Genomic DNA, 22,904 nt, shown 5'->3' on the forward strand with positions numbered 1-22,904 from the left:
AACCTGCAGTGTAACATGAAATAGAACAGTGGGTGACATTAATTTGTACCCATTGGGTTTAAGCAACACATGGTTTAGAAAGAGTAGAGAAGAGTAATTCAGTATAATTAATCAGAGAAAATAAAACTTAATTTGATGATACAAGACTGATTCTAGTTTATCTCTCTGGTTTCTCTCCAGCTGTGTCCTCTTTTTAACTTCCCTATTTTTCATACAAAACAAGCAAATATCTCAGAGACAGAGACTGGAGCACAAACCTCAGTCAACATCAGCATTCAAAAAAACCTCCCCACTCAACTACTAATATGGAACGAGGAAAAGGCATAAAATATTGGAGTGGTTAGTGCCTTTTTCAATCCATTAAATAAGCAAGCAAATATGAAGAGAGGAAACACACATGGGAGACAGAAAATGCAGGACCCTGCCAGACATATTTCTCCCTAATTGATTGAAGCCTATTTTGTCTGCATCCTTATTCTCCCAGCTACGAAAGAACAAGCTGTGTTGCTGCACTGTGCATAATCAAAAGAAGGGGAGATTGTTATTGTTGGCTTTGCTAATGCAATTTCCTAAAACAGATATGACAGAAATCTTGCTAAAACAAATAGGCACATTTTCCTTCAGGGCATTCTCAATGTGGGGCCAAAAATAAAAATAAAAAAATCAGTCACGTCACAGGCTCCCAGGAGCCTATCAATATAATGATAACCTCAAGCAGGAGCTGATGTAGCACAAGACAAATCAAGAAATGATTAGCTGCTACACTTGATGACTGTAATATATATGAAATGCTACTTCATACTCTCCCTGTATCTGCCCAACAAGGTCATGTGATTTACTGAAAAGATTTTTGAATTGCTGCATGTTAAAATTCTGGCTAAGTGTAGGGTTTTTTTTTCAATCTAGGTAGTATGAATAATGAGCTTTTCAATCTAGCACCCCTGATATATGTTGCGGGCTAATCGGAAGGCAGTGGAAATACTTCATATTCAGTCATCACTATGTCTCCTCTCATGTGTCAGTTCTACATAAAATTCTTTCCCAAGAAATTAGTTATTTTTATCTGCAGTATTAACAAAAGTGCTCTACAAGGTTTTGGACAAATAACTCAACTCAACTTTATTTATAAAGCCCTTTAAAACAACGACGGTTGAAACAAAGTGCTGTACATAATAAGCATATTTTAACATTTGCAAGTTCTTTATCTTGTTTTGGTTATTTATTAAGGCATACTTTATGTTGCTAAAGTACTCTGTTTTACCTGGTGTCTCCTTAATGCTCCCCAACTCAAACGGTGTAGTCTGTTATTGTCAGCTGATTAGTCATTAACTGCATCCAGGGCAACTGCTCAAATTTTATTTTAGGCAAGGCAAGTTTTTTTGTATAGCACATTACATGTACAAGATAATTCAAGGAGCTTTACGTGAAACATTACAAGCATTACAGTGGGGTGCTAGAAGCATAAAAAGTACTTTTAAAAAAAACACTTCTTATAAATAAAGGGGAATTAAATAAAAACAAATAAAGAGATAAAATGTAAGAAATTAAATTCCAGTGTGAGGAATTAACTGTTGTTTTGATAAAAAAAAAAAAAAAGCAGCAAATGGAAAAGTTCTTAACCTTGATTTGAAAACAACAGACAGTTTCAACAGATCTGCAGTTTTCTGGGAGTTTGTTCCACATGTGTGAAGCATAAAAGCTGAATGGCTGCCTCTCCATGTTAGTTCTGGAAGTATACCTGACCCTTATGACCTGAGGGATCTGGTTGTTTCATAATGAACCAGAAGATCCTGAATGTACAAGTATTTTGGCCCTAAACCATTCAGTGCTTTGTAAACTAATAGCAGGAAGACCAGAGTTACAGTATATAATCCGTTTTCTTGGTCTTAGTGAGGATTCAAGCAACGATATTCTAGACTAACTGCAGCTCTCTGATGGACTTTTTATGGAGACCTGCAAGAACAGCATTACAATAGTCTAGTCTACTAAAGTCAGATGCATGGATGCATGGACAAGTTTTTCTAAATCTTGTTGAAACATCAGTCTTTTAATCATCAATAGCTTCTTTAAGTGATTAAAGGCTAACTTCACAACTGTCTTGCTAAATTTTAGGTCTGAGGACAGAGAACACACCCAGATTTCTGGCATTGTTGTTAGTTTTGAACTTAGCTGTTTGAAGCTGAGTGCTAACTTTTAATGTTTTTTTTTTGAGCTCCAACAACTATTAATTTAGTTTTGTCTTTATTTAACTGAAGGAATTTGTGTCTTGGTGAGATGGTTGTGTACAGATTTTGTTGTTTTTCATAATTTGAGTAAGTGGGAGCATGTAGATTTTGATCAGCAGTTACCCCAAGATGGAGCCTTGGGGAACTCCGAGTGCATGCTCCACTTGTGGCCTGGATCCACTACTACCTCACAGGCAGGCCACAGTATGTTAGGCTGAGGAATTAGAAACCATTAGCTGCACGGGGGTGCCACAAGAGATGGTCCTGTCCCCATTCCATACCATTTTAAACCCAGCAGTTCAGCACCTCAGATTATAGTTTCACAACAGTAATCTGACGGGGTTGCTGCCTCTGGGCTCTTGGGGTGCGGACCCCTTCGCTCTAGCCGCCCTGGATGACCAATGCCTGGCGGGGTCAACAGCTGCCAATCTTGGCCCACCAGGGCCTCTGCCCTGTGACCTGTGTTGGGTTTGTGCTCCGGGATTGCAGCTGATCGCCCAAGTCTCTGGGCTGCCCTAGTCTGCCTCTAGCCTCTGTGGAGGCGTGGTCACATTTTGCACAATCACACTAATTTCTGCTCTCTCCTCATTCCTCAAACTAAGTTGTCCAGTGGGTTTATACACAAGTTCCTTTTTTTAAAAGTTTTTCTTGTCTTTTTTTAATGTGTGTGTCTTTGGTACTTTAGTTGTTGTTATGATACATTATGTTGTTGTCTTGGTTATTGTTTTTAAGGAACTTCTAATGGCTGTCAGCTTAGTTTACCTGTAAAAGCTGTAAGAACTTTTCTGCTGTGTTTCTGTACAGGTGTAGCAGTTGGTTGTCTGGTGTTAAGTTAGATTGAAGGTCATTGCCTCTATCTACAGTAACTTTGTCTCCTCTCCTTTTTTCCACTTTCCTATTTACTTCTCTCCATTACCGTCCTTTTTTTTCTGTCCCCTCCGGTCAGGTCCAGCAAGATTACATAAATTCCATAATCCCAAATAAATAAGATAATACAATATATTTACACAAATAAAGAAATAGAAAGATCAGATTATAAAGCTCTTTTTGGCAAGCAAATTTATTCAGCACAACACAGCAGCCATTCTCATTCTCATTCTGTTTGCTACAATGCTGGACAGGACAATTTATAGAAATAATTAAATAAATAAATAATTCTAGCAGTTCAGCACCTCAGATTTTTGTTATACAACATCTTTCGACCCAACATGCAGTAGGAGGTTTTTTCACAGTTTGGTGCGCACCTATAATTTACGTAATTTTGTCTGTCACAATTGATACCATATCCTTGGTAAAGCACACAATACGTTTTATGTTTGCACACACATTTTCAAGTCTTTCACAACAAAGTCACCAACCTTCTGAGTTGTTCTTTGGTCTTTCCCAGTTATGTAGGGAGATTTCAAGCAGGTCATCAGATGTAGATCCATAATCCTGCAGCAGCGGAGCAAACCTGTTCTGTAGTTGCATGTCTGGTTGTTGAGGAGGAGGCTTGTTGTTAGTTTTCCTTTTGACTACTGGCCATAACTGTGTCCTGCTAAGGAGCAGGGTTGAGGAGGTTCTTGGTCTGGATGGTAGTGCAGGCCAGCCATTCTCGTCACTAAGCTTAGTAAACTGGGCTCTGCCTGTTATTTGTCCTCCCTTTTTCCCATGAGATGATTTACTCTTTGGCTTTGCACCAAGAGCATTCCAGGGAGGACTATCAGTGAAAGAGTTATTACCTTGTACACTGTGCTCGTGTTTCTTCCCAGTCATGATTGTGCTAATTAGCTGTGTGTTAGCAAGATCTTGTCCGCTGTTTTTTGTCAATTGCAAAGTTGTGTCATTTCCACATAATCCATTAAGTTCCACATTCTTCTCTAACCGTTGAATCTTTGTTTCCAGCATGGTGAGCTTCTGTAGAAGTTTGTAGTAGTTGCTTGAGAGAGGAGAGGCATCTTGTGACTAGTTAGCTTTACTTCCTGAGTAGCTGCGCAACTGCCACGCTGACATGATATCGGTATGAAAAAAAATTACATGAAATCTGTATACATACAGAACATGACATGACACATGGCGCACACACACACACATGATTAATCACCATTCACGGCTATGCCTAAAATTGGCCCGCTTTTACTGTATTGTAGAAAGAACAAGTCACTTGTGTTTTTCTTTGCTTTTTAAATTAGATGATCACTTTAGTTGTAATAATCAGTTCAACATTACATAAAATCAAGACCTTAAAAATATCTCATTTGTGCCAACAAAATTTCTTTCACCACATTCATGGCCCCTAAATGATCAGACTTGTGTCTCAAACATTTGCACAGCACCAATGATTTAGAGAAGACGTCCCCTTGCTTCCTTTTGCTGTTTTACTTTCACTAGATATCTGAACCTGATCTATCTTCATAGATGTGTGCATGGCTCTTTGATGACTAGTACATTTATAGCTGTGTCACTAGCAAACCTCATTAATACTGAAAAGTTATATATAATAAAGGCAAACAGTATCTAACTGAAATAGGCTGTTCGTGACAGTGACATGGGTCTGACTGACATGAGACTAATATATTTAGCACGTCAGAAAACAATATTTTTGGGTAAATATGTGCTGGTGCCTTTTACACACACACACACACACATATATATATATGTGTGTGTGTGTGTGTGTGTGTGTAATTAATGAGAGGGTGTATAATTAATTAGTCTCCATTAATCATATTTTAATCGCGTAACAATAATTGCCCCAAAGAGCAACTTTTTTTTTTTTTTTTTTTTATTTAAATGGATTTTAGTGGATGACTGAATCAAATAGCAGACACAAACAACATAATAAACTCAAGCTCAATTAATAAAAGCTAAAGTGCTATTTTAAGTACTTTAAACTAATAGCTCCAGTTGTTCCGTAATTAGGAGTCTACAGCATGTTACAGTACCTTTTAGGTTTTTAAGTGTTTTCATTCAAACTGACACACATTAAGAGGCATTAATATCTGAGGGTAAGCCAGGGCAGATATACTACTATTACTACTGACCTCGACTGCTTGAAATAAAAATTAAGTGGAGTTCAGAAAAAGTTTAACTTTATACTTTCCAAGGTGAGATTGATTTTGAAGCAAATACAGTAAGAAAGCCAGACTTCCCTTCAAGTAAAACATTCATATCACCGGGAACTTGCACTTTTTGCATCAATTCCAATTTACCATACAGAGACTCGATCTGAGCAGGATAAAAGATTAACTGTTGTCACCAAGGAGGATAGCCTCTGGACCACACTGCTGACACTCTAGACAAGGTTGTTAATAGTGTCCCATAGATCTGACAACATCTTTTCATTTGTGGTGGCTGGGGAAAGAGGCAGGGCATTATCACACATGATCAGTGAACCTCTCAGACTCATTCACTCAAGTGTAGTCCAACACTTCTGCTGTAGCGAGGTTTAAACTCCCCAGGCTACAAAGGCAGCATTAATCATTCTCATCTATGTCATCAACACCATCAAGATCATTATCATTATCTCCATACTAATGTACAGGAAATCATCATTATCGTATTCACATCAAAGGGTACTGTACCTTCTGTAAAGTACAGAGGGATTTTTAAATCAGCAAGGATTGTACACCTCCTTTATGGTGTTTTGGTGAGCTGATCGGATTCTTCTTGACCCAGGAATTATGGCATGTCTTCACTATAACCTTGTGATGTGTTTAAAAAAAAAAGATGGTATTGATAAAGGTTTCAGTAATTTGCTTGTTTGATGTAAACGTGAGACTCTGTAATGTTTAGTGTCATGCGCTGCAGAAGTAGGAGAGACGTAGTGGTCAGGTTCTGCTTGGACTGTGTGGCCACAAGAGCTTTAAATCAGAAATGTGAAGTAGCAGGGGACAGCAGGAAATTGCTGCGGGCATTAATTTAGCGGTGCGTTCAGCTGCATTCATCTTTTCTTCCACTTTGGTTTCTGGCAGAGCCTCTCCTGAGTGCAGCAGAAAAATGTGTGTGTTTGTGTGTGGCACGACTTGCCCTCATGTGTCTTGTGTGCAAACAAAGATAATTCAGCGTTCTGCACGGGAATCCATCCACATTTTGTGTTTGGAATGCCAGAAAGCCAAATTATACCGTGTGAATGAGCAGGAGGCCTGCTCTGCCTGCTGCAGTCATTAGACGGAAAACATGAATCTTTCTGTCTGTAGCCCATGTGCTTTGGGAGCTGCACAAAGAGAAAGACAGATTGGAAGCATTTAGACTCCCACCTGCTCTTCGGACTGAAGCCATCCTCTTTGATCATTGACCATGCTTTATAAATTTGTCAAATTTGACATTAAGTAAACTCTCAAATACGCTTTCCTCTATGTTACTCTATTGCATTAGCAAAAGTATTGACCCCATTTCTTTAAATGAACACAGCATGCAGGGAATGATTCAGAGCAGCACATTGTGCCTCCTTTACCATCCTAATACAAGTGTCTTCTCCGACCTCTCTGCAGGATTGGCCTTCTTCTTTTGGACAAACCTCTGGACAGAGAGACCACTGATCAGTACCGTCTGATTGTCACAGCTTCAGATGGCCAACCTGGAGGGGTAAGGCACAACCTCTTTCTTAATATACTACTGACCTGATTCCCCAGGGCTGTTGATCTACTACTGAACAAATTAAGATCATCTCAAAAGCACTTATAAGCTTAAAATGCTGACAAACTGAACTAAAGTTATTAATTTAGTTTTGATAATAATTTGTTTGAGTTCAGAGTTTAATACTGAGAGTCATGTCAGATGTCAGTGTCAGAATCTGTGGTAGTTTTAATAGTAAGGAGAACTAAACCAGTGCAACACTATTAATAACAGCAGTTTCCTTCTTAATCTGCATGTGAAAATCATTATTTTGGCTCTTTGCTAAGCTGTTGATGAAAATCACTTTACAATTAATCAATGTGAATACGATCATACCCTCATTTAAACATTTGGAACCTTTGGGAGTCATGTATGTTAGTCCAAAAGTTAGTCAAGATTGTGGCTTAAACACAATCAAATAAAAGATGAATGGCAAGTGCTAAGTTTGTTTACACAGTGGTGCACGTAGCCTCACTGTTTATACTGCAAAAATGGCTGCTATGTCATTTTTACTACTGACGTATATCTTGTTTGACCAATCAAATTAATTTTTCACTGCAAATACAGTATATTTCATTGAAAGCAAGTAAAGAGTAAAGTTTATTTAAACATGAGCAAAAATGAATGGAAATACAGTTTATAAGGCAAAAATTAATTTTTGTTCAGTTTTAACTCGGAAATCTAAATTTTAGTTGACTTTTTTGTTCAAAATAGTCTGAACTCATCAGAAAAACATTTTTATATTTCCTCTGAGAACCAGTACTTTCAGTAATAGTTCTCTAGGTTTCATGAAGGACATTTCAAAGCTCTTCTTTGGATGTCAGCTGCTCTTTGTTCCATTCTGTGTCAAGATGATCCCACACTGTTTCAATAATGGTGAGATCTTGGGCTCCAAAAAAGATTTATCATTTCATAAGCCCTATTGCCACTGAATTTCAGTTCAGTCCTGGATAATTTAGGATACCTCAGCTTTTTCTCCCCCTTTCTCTTTTTCAAGAATTGTTTTTCTGGAGGACATCTTTGATGAGGCTTCAGTGAACAGTAGATGGATCAAGTGAAGGGTCAGATGAATCTATCACATCTTGTGACAGGTCTTAGCAGGATTTTTTTTCCTTTTTTCTTAGGGACATTACTTTCAGATACTGTTTATCTGTTTTTGACTGTTTCTTTAAGCCTGTTACTTTTTCATTTGCCCTTCACTTTTTTTTTTAGATTTTTTAAGGACACACTGCACACAGCTTTTTTATGCTTGAATTATTCATATGTCAGTGTTAAGTGACTTAACAAAAACAAAAAAAAATCTAAAATGGTCAGGTACAAGGACTGGACTGAAAAAAGTAGTTGATGTCCAAAGACCTTCAGAAAACCTGGAGAACCATCAATCAAAAGTATTTTCAAAGATTACAAGAAAGCCTAGCTACTTGGAAGAAAAATATGTGCAAAAGTCCAAGGCTACACTTGGACTTTTGCACAGTATTTTACATGTATATGTACATACAAAAAAGTCATTTTAGAAATAGCATGTTAAAATGACAACACTCATTATTAAATTATCAAGATATTTCCATCCATTTCCTCTACATGCTTAATCCAAATCTGTGTAGATTTGAGTCAAGGTTGCAGTCCATCACAGGCCCCTTTTCTAGTAAATGCAAAATTTTCTCTTCAAGTTGAGAATTTTAAGACCAACAGTCCTTCATAAATCTATCTTCAAGTCGAGGCCCTCGCAATGTTGCTATATTATTAGAATGAGTTAGCTTATATTGATAATGGATAGAAAACTTTTAAACATCATTACAGTCCCCTTTCAAAAGCTGTGACACTTTCAGTTTCATCGCAACCACTTGAGAAGACTTCTGGGTCTTTACTTTGCTTTAACAGAGATGTCCAGTATGAATGTTGTCTGCTGTGTTTCCCACGAGGAGCTGATAATAACATAAACTGTCTTAACTCAATCAGACTTCGCCTTAGTTGGCTCAGTTCCAGCAGTTGTCTGTTCCAGGTAGAGGTGAAATGCAGTTTCCTTTTTATGCAGTGTGTGATAGGTAATGAATTAACTGATAAGATGTCACAAGACTGATGTCGATTACTGCCCCTCTCATCTCCACACTCATAAGCCACTGGCAACCAAAACTGTATGTCCTATACTGTATATGTCCTACATGTGTTATGTAACATATTTTGAGTAACGCAATATATGGTTAGTGACAGGGTCAGGGAGGAAAGAGGAAATAAATGTAAGATGAAGCTTTCCCTCACAAAGTAAAGTAACCACAAGCTGGTATTCTGCATTCATGTTGATAGACAAACTGACAACCTTTTCCTGTACAATACATGCTTGTGTTGTGAAACATCATGTCCACAGAGTATATTGATGTTTGATTTGTGTGGGCTGCAAGTCACAGCTTGGAAGAAATGCTGTCATAACAGGAAGGAAATTGAATAAGAGAGAGGAGTGAAGGTTTGTGGGAGTGCAGAGGTAAAGATCTCATTCAGACCTGAATCAGGGAAAAGATCAAAATGCACCTCAAGCAAGATTATTTTTCTTCTGTACACTTGTGGAGAGTGGGGGAAAAAGCAAAGGTGCACAATGCAAAAGCTTGGGTACTCTGACAAGGTTAAGCTTGTCTTTTATCAGGGCCTCAGATCTTAATTACCCTGTAGGGCTTTGGCTTTTTCAAGAAAAAGGGCAGTTAATACTAATTTCAAAGCTGTATAAATACTCTGATTCCTTTGGCCGTATTCCAATTATTAGCAGCCACTGGTTCCTCCATGCAGCTACCTAAAGCCTGGTACACACATAAAGATTATTGGGCTGTTTTTGTCCTGATTTTGCCTCTTCCCAATTAAACATGTTCAATATTTACGACCCAATATCTTCATATGTGTGAGGAAAGCTGACGACTCATGTATTGTGACTCTGTGGATGGTGATGTGGCACGGAATGTAGCCAATCAGAGAGCGAGCTGTCTCCAGTCTGTTATTTTTTTCAGCTCTGGCTTTTTCTGTTAACAATAGTCCCAAGACCAACATCATTCCCTAGTCCTATATATCCTCTTTCATGCTGTGTGTTGTGTTTCCCAGTTCTTCTCATATGTTTTTATTAGATCACGTTTGGTCACGTGAGATGTCCGGCTCGTAGGACTAGATTGTAGAACGGTTGCGGGACAGCATCGTTATGTGTGTGTTGTTCTGTGATTAGATTATCGGAGCACACCACACTCAGTACGATCAAAACTGTTAAATGCCTGATTTTTTATCTTCACATGTGAGGTCTCGAACCGATAAAAAATCTCATAAAATTTAAAAAAATCCTTATGTGTGTACTAGGCTTAAATAACTGATTCTCACAAAGCAGGAAACGGTGATAAGCAAAAAGCAAAACATTCTCAAGTGGTTTGTTCTTAACTCAGCTCAGACTGTAAAGAAATTGCAAAGGTCAGGCTGATGTCTGGAGGACCACACACAAATATTATTTAATGGTTATTTTAAAGAAAATTTCAGTGCCCAGTGAGCTTTGCAATTATCCCAATGAAAAAAATTAAAATGGAAAAATGATCTTGATCAGAATATTAAGCATCTTCGACTTTTCACCTTCTGGAAATCTGGATGAGCTACTTTTGAAAATCTTTTTCTTGTTTAGTTCTTCACAGTAACTGAAACTTTAACCAGACATGCTCATACATTTGCACTCCACTACTAAATTTAGATAGATAAACAGAAATGACATGAAGTGTAATAGATACAAGAAAATTTACAACAGGGATTTTAATATGTAATTTACACAGAAATTTGGTCACCAAGGAAACCTAACACAAGGATTGAAGAAAGCCTCCTTTGTGTACAGCTAAATTAGCAAGCACACACCAAAAAGAAAAAAAAAAAAAACTTATTTCAAAAGCTCCTCATCTTTTCTTGCATGAAAAAAAATGTACTCATCTGTATTTGAAAGATTACGTATTGTGTATTCTCACTAACAAAAGCTATCATCGGAGCTGCCAAGCAGTTTCAGCTTCCTAAATTTCATCCAAGCACGCTGGATTGCCCATGGCAGGAAAAAGTACATAGCTCCCGACAGCTTGATTCTCTTAATATCTGTCTTTGCAGTAGGGTCTCTGGTCAGGATTATCACTTATCACACAGAAACATTATCAGCCACCTCTGAATCTTTCACACAGCACCAAAGTTGAGACATCACAAAGCCTCATCTATTTCATGTTAAATAAATAATAGCAGCTCATTAATTAACATCCATGTCCATAGAGGTGGGATTTTTTTTTTCTTTTGTCATGGGTTAGAACACTCACATTAGGAAGAAGATACTAATTATCCTGAGGTCCTCAGTGAAATGAAAAATGAGTCAATCTCAATACAACAGTGGCATTGATGTATCTTGATCAGGAGATGTGGAAAAATTGTCTTTCAGGCAAAAACGTCTCTGGACGCTGACTTGAATAATAAAAAGAAGTTTATTACAAAAGTTCAGACATCAAAACAGATTTCTGCAGCAAAATCTGGAGGTCCCAAAGCCAGAACGAAGACCTAAAGACTTGATGTGTCATTCTGTCTTATATAGGGTTTAAACAAAGAAAATTCCTCAGTGCTGTGTCCTCCAATCATAGAGTTTGCCTATAGGATGCTCATTTGCATGGAATGCATGTTTGTGTGTCAATCCAGTCTGTAGGACAGAGAACCCCATATGGTAAAAACTTAAGTGTGTACCATACAAATGCTATGCTTAGATACCTCATAATTCCCCCCTTCGGGACTGGAATTAACAGTCCCGAAAAAAACGAACTATATAAGACTCAAATTAAATAAACACATATGAGAGCCCCAAAAGAAATCATAAAACGCCCAAAAGAGGCTAGTCGACCCATCGGACCCCTCCGGGCCTAAGTCCTGCCTAGCAATTCTCACCTCCCGAAACAAAAAAATAAGCACTCGAGGTCACCCATATGTATCCACATAATAAGAGTCACAGAATATTATCTATTCGCCTAATGCTAAACCTCGTCTATATCTACCTAAAAAGGAAATACATAGCAATAGCACACATAACATCACAACAACTTCAGATTAACACTCAGATTAATACAGTATATGAGTAAACATTGAAACAAAATAAGGCAAACAAAAATATATGGCTCCGAAACCTCCAGATGGGTAAATCGATATGGTGATGATGGTTCAGTCCGCAGATGTCATCGCGTTGACATTCAGGGTTCACTGTCCATGTTTAGTGTCCTTATATATACTTTTGAGTCCATTCAGAATGTTGGGGCCTCTGAATAACTAACCACCCACCGGGTGGTCGTCCCCATGTGTACTGAGAAGAGAGAAAAAGAACAATGACCAGTATCTTTGTCATAATAACAGGTTGAATCAAAAATATTTCAAGCATAAAAATGAGGCATAACATAGGTTTAGTTGAATATAGATGATAATTAAGTAAGTATATGATATCTAATTCCCTACTTGATTATACAAACTAACTTCACAGTTTTATCCACAAAGTCCTTGCCATTGTCTGAGGATATCCTGTCTGGATGTCCCCACCTGCTTATGACCTCATGACACAAAAACTTGGCCACGGATTGTGCATCTTTGTGTTTGGTCGGATATGCTTCAGTTAAACCTACAAGTTCAGCAGGCTGTGCAGTTGCGAATAAAATGGTCAGGTAAACCACAATTATAGCACATTTCAGGCTGCTGTTGAAAGGGTGGAGCAAAATTTCTTCCACTCCCGAAATTTTCTCTCCAGGTCTGTGGCGGGCCATAAACTAGTGATGGGAAACAGTTGACTGGAGGCCATGGTGCAGACTGAGGTGGTTGGAACTGTACTTTATCAGACTGCTGCTGTGGTGATTGTTGATTTGATGAGGGCAGGCTCTGGATAACCACTGCTTGTGTTTTCTCCTTCTTTTTCGAATCCACCAGCTGTATTTGATTCAGTTTCCTGAGAGTCTCTTGGTCTTGCTCTTTCTGATCATGCTCTTTCTTCCTGAACAATTCCACTTGGTGAGTAATGTGGTCTGTATAAACTGCTTTGGTCATGCTATTAAGACCGACCACTTCTGCAAGCTTGCTTCTCACTGGTTGTGGCAGCCCCTTCTGAATCTTGGCCCGCAGAATCGATTGTTCCATTTGGTTCAGATCTGGATCATTTCCTGTTACATCTCTCCATGTTTGATGAGCTCTAGAGACATAGGATCTTGGATTCTCCTCCTGGCCCAATGGCTCAATAAAAATGTTGTCAGGGTGGACATTTGTTGGAAATGTCTCTTTTAGAGCTCTCCATGCTCTGCCTCGATTTGCGGCAAACAGTTCTGGGTCGTTTACAGATGTCCCCACATAACGAACAAGTCCCGCTTTCTGCAGAATGTCCTCCATAGCAGGAACTCCTAAGATGTTAGCCAAAAGTCGTTTTACATCTCCTGTAGCCAGCTGTATTCCCACACAGATCTGCTCCAATTTAGAAATCCACGGATGTGCTCCATCGTGAAGAGACGGTAATTTCTCCAAAATGTCAGACAAATCAGTGTTTTGCCAGGGTTTATACTCCAAGTTCTGTCCTCGGACGACCACTGGACACATCTTGCCGACCGACTTTCTTCTTCTTGGGCGGAGGAAATATGTCGCCTGCGGCTTTTTAGAGAGCTTCTTCTGCAGCTTCTTCTTCTGTATCCGAAGTTCCTGTAACTGGTCCTCAAGCGCCTGTCGGTCCTCTTGACTGCTGGCTTCCTCCAAATATGAAAGACATCGATCTACACTCTTTTCAAGTTCTATCAGCACTTGTTGGCTATCCTCTTTGGTTCCTGTACTTGTGGTAGCTGGGTAGAACTCTTCTGAAAGGCCCTCACTCTCTTCTTCCTCGCTATCAGTGTCAGAGCTATCAGAAGTGTCATCTTTGAGATCCTTTGTCTTTAGTAGCTCTGCTCCTTTCCTCTCTGCTTTGGCCAATATCTGTCTTATGGCAGAGTTGTATCCGTCTCTGGCTTCCTCCAGATCACTCTGAGCCTTGTCTCCAGGTTTCTTCTTTGTTGTCTTCTTTTTACTCTTGAGGCTTGGATACATGTGAATAGTTGTCGTTGTTGCTTGTCCCGTTTCTATTATTTGGTTGGCATCATCAGTGATATGATAACTGCTTCATGGGAAATCACTGGGAGCTGAGGATAAACATCCTGACATTTCACTTTAAACTGTATCTTCTTATTCTACAACTGTTTTAATCATACGTTAGCTGCAGAGGCATGGACTGTTTTCAGGTTGGGTTACCAGGAGTAGTCTTATATCATTATCCACATCTAAGAAGTTCCAATAAAGAACAACAATGATTACGGATTCCCCAATGGACAATGAGATGACGGTGACATTAACTAGGTCGTTTCTTTATGACATGCACCAAACATCTAATTTGCCTGGGAAGCTTCAAACAGCTGTCTTCTCTGGAGTATTTTATCCTGCTGGTTCCGGCTCCTCCCCCAACCACCCATCTTTTCTTTCCCAAAAGGAGGCCATTCACTTTGTTATTTGCAGGCATGTTCGCCTCAGGGCACTGAGAGATTATAGATTGTGCATATTCAGCCATTCCCTGTGTTGATTTATAGAAGTGCTGTATGTGTATGAACTATGTCATTGTTTGAAGGTTAACAGCAGCACAATTGTCCATGCTGGCCTTGCAAATGAATGATAACATGAAATAAAGCTGGGGGGAATTGGTTTTGCCCAGTGAGCTTTGCAATCAAAGCCTCCACATCAAATAGAGAATAGAAATGATTAACAAATAATTATTTAATTTAGTATAAACAGTGTGATGAGTAAAACACAATATAAAATTAAGTATTCGTATGATGCAATAAGTTCCTACTTATATAATTTTGTTGAATAACTTTAGTCTGTGTCCTTGGAGTGTTAAACCTTTGTTTAAAGTAAAATACAAAAGGATAATATAATCAAAAGGATGAAGCTGTTACGCATCTAATTTTATGCATTAAGCTTACAATCTAATAGTTGTGTAATGGTGCATTTATGCTGTTTATGAATATGTGTTTTCTTTTTCTCTTAATGTTTCTGCACCATCTTAGGAAATACTGCAACACATTTTTATTAAGTGCTTTTATTAAATTTGATTATTATTATTTTTTTTTGTTTGTTTTTTCTGGAGAAATAGCTGTTGTTATAGTGACCATACATGAGAGTCACAGTAAATTAAGCTTGTATCCGTGCCAGCTAGCACATGTGTATGCTTTCAGATTGTTAAATATTGATTGATAACCAACAAGCATTACAAGAGTTCATGCATTAAGAATGCAAAGAAAGAACCTTGAAACATCTGTAAACTCTAACACTTGGCTGCCTTTTTCTTTTCTTTGCAGCAAAAAACCATACTAGTAGTTTAACAAAAGTGTTGATATTTAGGGGCTTTTCTTCTACATTATTAAACTGTAATTCCAAAAATCTTCACTTTTTATTCTGCTTTGTGTGTATGCATGTGTGTGCGACTGTGTGAAAGACTTTAATGAGTGTTTCTTATTGTTATGTAATCTATTTTGATGTGTGTAAAGGTTTGTTTTATTTTTAATATGCATGAATCGCTTTTTTTTAATGTAAAGCACTTTGTGTTTTCTTCAGCATGAAAGCGCTTTGTAAATAAAGTTTGATTTCATTTGATTTGACTTCAGGGCATAGCAGGGTTCTGTCTGATTTTGTCACATGGTGTGGAGACAATTATCTGCATCTCAACATGACAAAAACTAAGGAAATGATAACTGACTTCAGGAAAAAAAACTTTCAGCATGATGTCAGTGTCATCAGTGGAGAAAAGTTTGAAACTGTGGATCCCTATTCCACAATTGGGCGTAATATTGGATTCCGAGCTCAGATTTGATAAAACCACTGAAGCTATTGCAAAAGAAAAGGCCAACAGCGTATCTACCTGCTGCTGAAACTAAATTCTTTTTTATTGTTCTTTTATTGAGAGTCTTTTAACTTTTTCTTTTATGTATTGGTTTTATGGGTTGTCAGTAAAGGACAAAAACAGCTTGTCCAGCACTGTTAACACTTGTCAAGATCATGGGTGTTCAAATCCCAGATTTCTGTAGAGCAGGCAGGTGCTCCAGAAGGTAAACAGCATTATTGGTCACTCAGATCATGTCCTTAAAGAGAGGTCTCTTGATGCCCTCTGAGAGGCGCTATCTCACTCCCAGCAGGAAAACAAATAGATATGGCAACGCTTTTATTCCTCTTGCCATCAGGCTTTTAAATGCTAGTTAGCTTAGTGTGGGGTGTTACATGTGTTGTTTTTAGGTTTTTAATCTATTTTTAGCTATTTATTTTACTGTTGCCACTGATGGTAAAACTGCAGCACTTTAAGGCTGGATCTTTTAGCTGTTGATATTCTATCCTGAACACTGAATGATCTATGTGTAATGTGGAATGTGTGGATTATGTCCTGCCTTTTGCTCGACTCATGCCTACAAATTGAATTGCCCCTTGGGGATAAATAAAGTTTACTGAATCTGAATCTGAACCTGAATTAAACATACTGTTCAGTCTAACAAACTGGTATTAGTGCCAGGAAAAATAGGGAGTCTGGTATTGTTTTTATTTTAACATAAAAAAGGAATACACAAAGAGACAGAGGGCACATAGGTGACCCTAAATCCACAAGATGCACGGAACAGCCTTCTCCCCAAATATCTTGATCAAACACGAGGAGGTGAACCAGTGAATAAAACTTTTTTCTTTTTTTCTTTATTTTAATGTAATGGTTGGAAGACATTTTTGTTACATACTGGAAATCTCTCACTATAATGTCCAAAATGTCATTTTAAATGTTGCTTAAGTATTAACCATGACATTTCAGGGAAAAAATAAAACAAAAAAAGTCAATTTTTTTTCCTCCCATCTTTGATTTATTGGGTCTGCTCACAAGTAAAGTATCCCTTGTGCAGGGGTTATCTTATAGTTCAAAAATATGCATAAAAAATAAAATAGCATGCTATATCTCTTTTCAGTCTTTTTTTTTTTAACACTTATCTTAAAGTGTATCTTTTGAGGTAAACTGAATTGTTCCAAATTTTAACACGGGGCATTATCCAATTTCTATTTCTGTTTTTCTATTTTTTATGGTCTTTGTTTCACAAAAAAATGCATGGTATAAACTATTTTTAAATTGGTCCTTTTTTCCCCCCCGTTTAGACATCCACTACTACTGTGAACATAGTGGTCACTGATGTCAATGACAACGATCCTGCATTTAACCTCAACATCACCACTAATTTTACAGTCCGGGAAGAACAGTCCAATTTGTATGTAGGACAAGTTGAGGTAAGTCTAATTTTTCATTCAAACAATAATTTTGTCCTTTTGGAATGAAATGTCTGCCTATTTGTCGTAATTTTCACTGTTGCATGTCATCATGTTTATATATGAGATGTCACAAGACTGATGTCGACCTTTCTTGCCTTCCTAACCACTCAAAGTGCATTACACTGCAAGCCACATTCACTGGTTCACACAATCATTCAAACATCAATGTTAAGTCTATTCAGTCTTTACCTTTGAAGTAGTTTTCTTACTTGCACTCAACACTGATGACGATGAAGGCGAAATAAGCTTTAATATCTTGCCCAAGGACACTTTGACACATTGACTCTAGAGACCGTGACTGAACTATTTATTCTTCAGTTGTTGAAGTCCAATCTTTTTTCTGAGTGGCCGTAGAAGAATGATCAGCTCAGTTTGTATTGTTGCTACCCATTAAAATTGACATGGCTTTAGACAACATGGTCCACCAAAGCTGCCTCCCTGTTGGCTGCCTTGGCTAAGCTTCAGTGAGCAGCCAGATTTTTTCTAATTACTGCTGTAGATTAATTGGATTGATGTTTGTCAGGGGATTAATCATGAAATTATGATAGCTGACATCATCTATCAGTATGCATATGCTTTCAACATGGCAAGTGAGGGAGTACAAGCCATCCAGGCTTCTTGTTTAATTTTTTTTTTTCACATGTATATTTCTTCTACAATTTCACACTGATGAGCATAAGTTATCATACAAATCTCCACATTTATGTCCAACTCATTGTTTTGAAACAGTTCAAAATGCAGCATAGCTCATAGTTCAGCATTAAACTTTAAAAGGTACACACGTTAAGAAGGATGTAGAGGTGCAGTTTATCCTCATACCCTAAAAAAACTTTTGTCAGAGTAAGATAGGAATGCCTTGAATGCATTTCTGTAACCTCTATGCAGTTGGGTTTGGCAAACACAGTTCTACACAATAAAATGTTCTGTTAACTTTTGATGGCAGTCCTAGAAATATGCGAAAAGAAGTATGTGTTTCCTGCTCTTGGCTGTGTTGGTCCTTTGACATGTGTTTCAAAGCAGAGCAAAGCTCAAGTGGACAAAGATCTGCTTTGTGATGGAGTAAAATTAAGTGTTAAAATAATGAAGATTGTCCTGTGCAAATGTTGTCTTTTCGTGTTCTTTTGTTTGTTTTGAGTGTTCTGAGATTATTTTATCTTTTCAGCAGTTTCCATCTTTAGGTTTGGTTGATTCATGTTGTTTGGTTGAAGCAAGTTTCACCCTGCCAACATTTAACTTATGTGTGGCGCCATCTGTGTCCTGATACACCAAATCTTTCTTTCTGCAGAAGCTGAGAGCAGCGCAGACAGATGTAACATAATGACCCTCAGTCTACCAGGTTTCTAAACCCTACCTGTATCTTTGTGTAGGTGCTGATATTTCCAAATATATGTTTTTCAGATATAAAACTTCTTGCTGTTTTTAATTATTATCCGTTTATAAAGATGAGTCAATTTTGGATTACCGTATTCATCTCTGTGTCATTTTAGCTCCTTGTTATGTTGGTGTAATTGATCATGTAAATAAAAGACTATGGGTAAGCATTCATTCTTATAACAATGAGGTATGTCAGCTCTCAGAATATGTAGTTTCATCTATAAGCATCCTGTTATACTGGTAGGAGGATAAATGAATCTACAACTGGGAAAAAGGGAAAAATGATACATGCAGGGAGCTGGATCTTTGTGTGCAGCCTCAAGTCTCCTTCACAAGTATTTCCTCAGAAATGCATCCAGCAGCTAGAATGGGGCTTAGTCTATCACACCAACTCTCCCTCTGTCCTGCTTTGGAAGGTTTTCTGAGCTGGCATCTGGCCAGCTTGAGCCAAGATTCTGACTAAGAAGAAAAGCTCTTTACAGTATTTAGTTCTGCTCTCCATGCACATAGAAAGGCTGTAACTTATCCTGTGTTAGCTTATTAAGAAGGTATGGCAGCTTTTTTTTGGAGAGGAATTTTGAGGAGCTTGTTTTGTAAAATCACTGTACATACAAAAGGCACAGGCTATGATAACATCTTGCATATAGTAAACTTCAATTAGAGATTATAACAGTCCTGTAGAACATTAGATTATGTGGCATTTATGAATTGATTTTTTTCCACTAATTCTGCTGGCTGTAGTCACCACTCACATGTCTGACTTTTTACATTTCCATTAGGAAAACTTTAAACAAGGCAACATGTCATGCCTTCATTTAAAAAAAAGAAATGCTCAAACAGAAAAGCTTTAATATCTTCACTTTTTGGAACCTGATCAAAGTTAAATAACATAACATAACATTTATCTTTGTAGCTACAGAGATGACACAGAGAATCATGTTGCTCTTTTATCAACCTTGTTAGGGCGTTGCTTAAGAAAAACTGCATTTGGAATTTCTCAATCAACTGCCCTGAATGGAGCCCTTTGAAAGGTCTGAATAAAGCAGACATTGATTTATGTTTTATTTGTCACATCTCAGAAAAATAGGTTATTAACAACTCAGCCAATCAGCCAAATGTCAATGATTAAAGCTGTCACAAAGTAAATAAAATAATCCCTCAAGACCATAAGAGAACGAGCTGAGATGCAACTCTGAGATGCAGGGGTGGGTCTCCCCAACACCTTTATTGACAGATCTCAGATGACTTCAAACACTAATGGATCAAAGAGAGCTCATTATAACTGAAGTAAATTGCTAAGCTGTGAAATCAAAGATGCACACTGTAGATCTAAAGTGTGTCAGTCATCTTTTAGCTTTGGAATAAGTTGTCGACATTTTTAAATTGCATTTCTATGTCAGGTAAGTCATGCTGGATTCAGCAGAGATATCGAGGAAGCATGAGCACACCAACTGGGGTAAGAACAGCAATCACAGCAATGTATCAAAGTCTTCTTTGAGATCTGCTAAGTCTCAGCTCTCTCTAGTAAAAGGTTGAATAATAACCAGGAGAAAAATGAAGTGAGTGTTTGTAGTGAGTCTCAGGTCTGTTCCTGTGTTTCTGCACGGAACCAATCCACACAGCACCCACAGATCAAAGTTGCTTCCAAAATTTCTGCTCTCAAAAAAATTCTCGTAAGTGCACCGTCGAATCTCTCTACTGCACTGTTGGGTATTCAAAATATTAATAAAAAGTGTGTTGTAAGTGCAGTGTATGAGCATATGTACAGTGACAACATGGTACAGCAATAGCCCTTCTATCCACAGAGCACATATCTCCTTCTCTGAGCTTGTTTGTTACCAGGTTTGTGATGGTGCCACATTTTAGCTTTACACTTCATGAAATTATTCATTTTTGTTCCCAGTACAATTTAAGTGAACAGCCCAAAGTCTGTTATTCAAGCACATTTCAATGATGCAGACATAACAGTTAGCTAGCTAGTCGGCGGTCTGATGCTAACACATTTATTTCACCTCTAATATTCCCATTCTGTCGTGGTAATGATTTTTAGACCTGTCCTAAGAATGTTTAACAGAAAATCAATGAAAAACTGTTTAGCAACTAATCTCTAAATTCAGTAAAGCATAGTTCTTGGTCTTAAAGCATATTTTAAACAGCTATGTCTGACACATAAACACATTTCCATGAAAATATCTGTATTTGCTTTACTCAACTTCAACAAGGACAGTCAAACCATTGCTCCACATATCATGAAGGAGAATATTAGGTTTTGTTTACTGTGGTTATTTAAATAATGGCCTAATATTAAGTATGATGTTCAACCAGCATGTGTCACATATAATAAATAGCACTTCATTAACAGACTAATTTGGCCATGAATTGGCTAAAGCTGTAGCTTTGCAGCAGGTATTATAAAGAAACACATTATAAACCTGCAGTAAACTACATTCTACTTCAGGCATTACAACTAATGTTCCAAGAAAATCCAGGAGAACTGAGTATATTATAGCTCCTCTTAAATTGTCCAGCTTGACCTCCAGGTAGTTATAGATTAAATTTCAAAAGAGCTGCACTCATTTCATAAATCACTTACAAGCTTAAACCATAAATAAATTTCTGACATGCTTGAAAAATACAAACCCAGTGGGCCCCTTAGATCTTTAGGAGGTAGTCATGCAGTCGTGCCTGGAGTCAAAAAAGCTGTATATAGCTTCTGTACTGCCTACTGATGAAAACATCCCTGTAGTGAGAATTTCCCAGAAACTGTTCAACTTTAAGATGCACTTATTTACACACTGAACATGCCCTATAACAACACAATTCATTAAGGGATTTTCCCTTGTTTGTGTTTCCTTTGAGAAAGTGCTTTGAGTCAAAGCTGTTTGAGAAGTCCAGTGTGTACATCTAGATTTTTAATAATCTCCAGCAACAACACCCATAAATTTGTTGGTATAGTGTGAGAATGTTGAAAATGTTAATTATGGTTTGGGAAAGGTCTATAAACACTCCGAGGAGGGATAATTAGGCCTTAACATGCATTTAAATTGTGAAAAATTGATAAGGTCGTCATTTTGCGGATTTCATTTATCGTGGGGTGTTTTCAGAACGTAACCCCCGCAGTAAACGAGGGACCACTGTATTTGCCCTCATGAAGTTTTCTCTTCATGGTAGACTTAAATACTGATATACCTTCTTCTTGAAGAGTGTTCTTGGCTGGATGTTGTAAATAGGCCTGTCACGATAACAAATTTAGCTGTACGATAAATTTTCTCAGAAATTATCGCGATAAACGATAATATTGCGCAAAGCGCTAATGTGTCATTTTGAGACCATTCTCAACTAATATAGTGACATATGCCGTAATAATGCAAGTACACATTTTCAAAGGTCAATAAACTAAATAAATAAAAGCGCCTTTTTCACTGTTGCATCTTCAAATAAACTCCAGACAAGTAGACAAGCATGCCGGTTTTAATGACGAACCAAACTTCAGCACTTTACATCGAACAAAAACCCGTGTTCTTCTTCTGCTCTTCAAAATCTACTGCTTGTGAAACAAAGTCATTCTGCCCTCTGTTGGCCTTATAAGTAACTACAACCCAGCAGTTAGCTGGGATACCACATTCACATACGCCGGGACACCGGCCCAAAAGTTATGCGGCCCACTGGGAATCCTCCCAAACCTCTCGATTAGCCGGCATTGCTCTTAATGTGTATTTTGTCATATACGGTAGTATATAGGCTGATTCTATTTGCGTAATGTGCCTGCGGATTACAGGGGTTATTACGGTAGACCAGGAAGTGGGGGCTTTGTACTGACGTCGTAAGCTAGAATGTGTGTGTTCTGCTTACATGTGGGAAGCAGCGAAACAATAAAAGAGGAGATGCTTGCATCTATTATTTACATATTTCAGCATGAGAATCGGAGGTTTAGCGCGAGAGCGTGAGAAGCCACTTAAATACGCAAGTCTCACGGCCATTGCGTGTTGGCAGCCGTGCAAAACAAATGCGGCTTACCGGCTCGTGCTGCAACATGCTGCAGTCAAGTGTGACACTAGAGAGATCACTCCGCAAGAAACCAGAGCGTTTAGTCGAAATACTCCATAGTGAAACCTATTGTCATACACAGTCTATGGTAAAGGGGGGACGAAAAAAAAATTATCGCGGCCAGCAAACTTATCGTGCTCTTATTTTCTTATCGTTCAATTAATTGACTTATTGCTTATCGCGACAGGCCTAGTTGTAAAGGGGTTTTTCATCACTATGAAAAGGATCCTGCAAAGATCCACATCTGTTTTCTTCCATGGACATCCAGGCCTTTCTGTGTCCCCAAGCTTA

General features: G+C 38.0%; 1 protein-coding gene and 1 long non-coding RNA gene across 5 annotated transcripts in view; one reads left to right on the forward strand and one right to left on the reverse strand.

Annotated features, from left to right (window-relative positions):
• The window catches only part of pcdh15a (protocadherin-related 15a), a 249,930-nt gene that overhangs the window by 149,191 nt on the left and 77,835 nt on the right, over positions 1–22,904 (forward strand). For all 4 annotated transcript variants that reach the window (XM_042010341.1, XM_042010343.1, XM_042010344.1 and 1 more), the window contains 2 exons: positions 6,695–6,788; positions 17,022–17,150. In XM_042010341.1, the coding sequence (XP_041866275.1) occupies positions 6,695–6,788; positions 17,022–17,150 (223 nt within the window). The remainder of the gene's footprint in view (positions 1–6,694; positions 6,789–17,021; positions 17,151–22,904) is intronic.
• LOC121655588 lies at positions 143–21,787 on the reverse strand. The gene is made up of 4 exons (XR_006013246.1): positions 21,679–21,787; positions 17,402–17,406; positions 1,972–1,977; positions 143–152 (listed from the first exon to the last, which is right to left on the reverse strand). It is a non-coding gene; the product is annotated as an uncharacterized LOC121655588 (long non-coding RNA).

The sequence above is a fragment of the Melanotaenia boesemani genome, chromosome 16 (genome assembly GCF_017639745.1).
Source record: "Melanotaenia boesemani isolate fMelBoe1 chromosome 16, fMelBoe1.pri, whole genome shotgun sequence".
NCBI lineage: Eukaryota > Metazoa > Chordata > Actinopteri > Atheriniformes > Melanotaeniidae > Melanotaenia > Melanotaenia boesemani.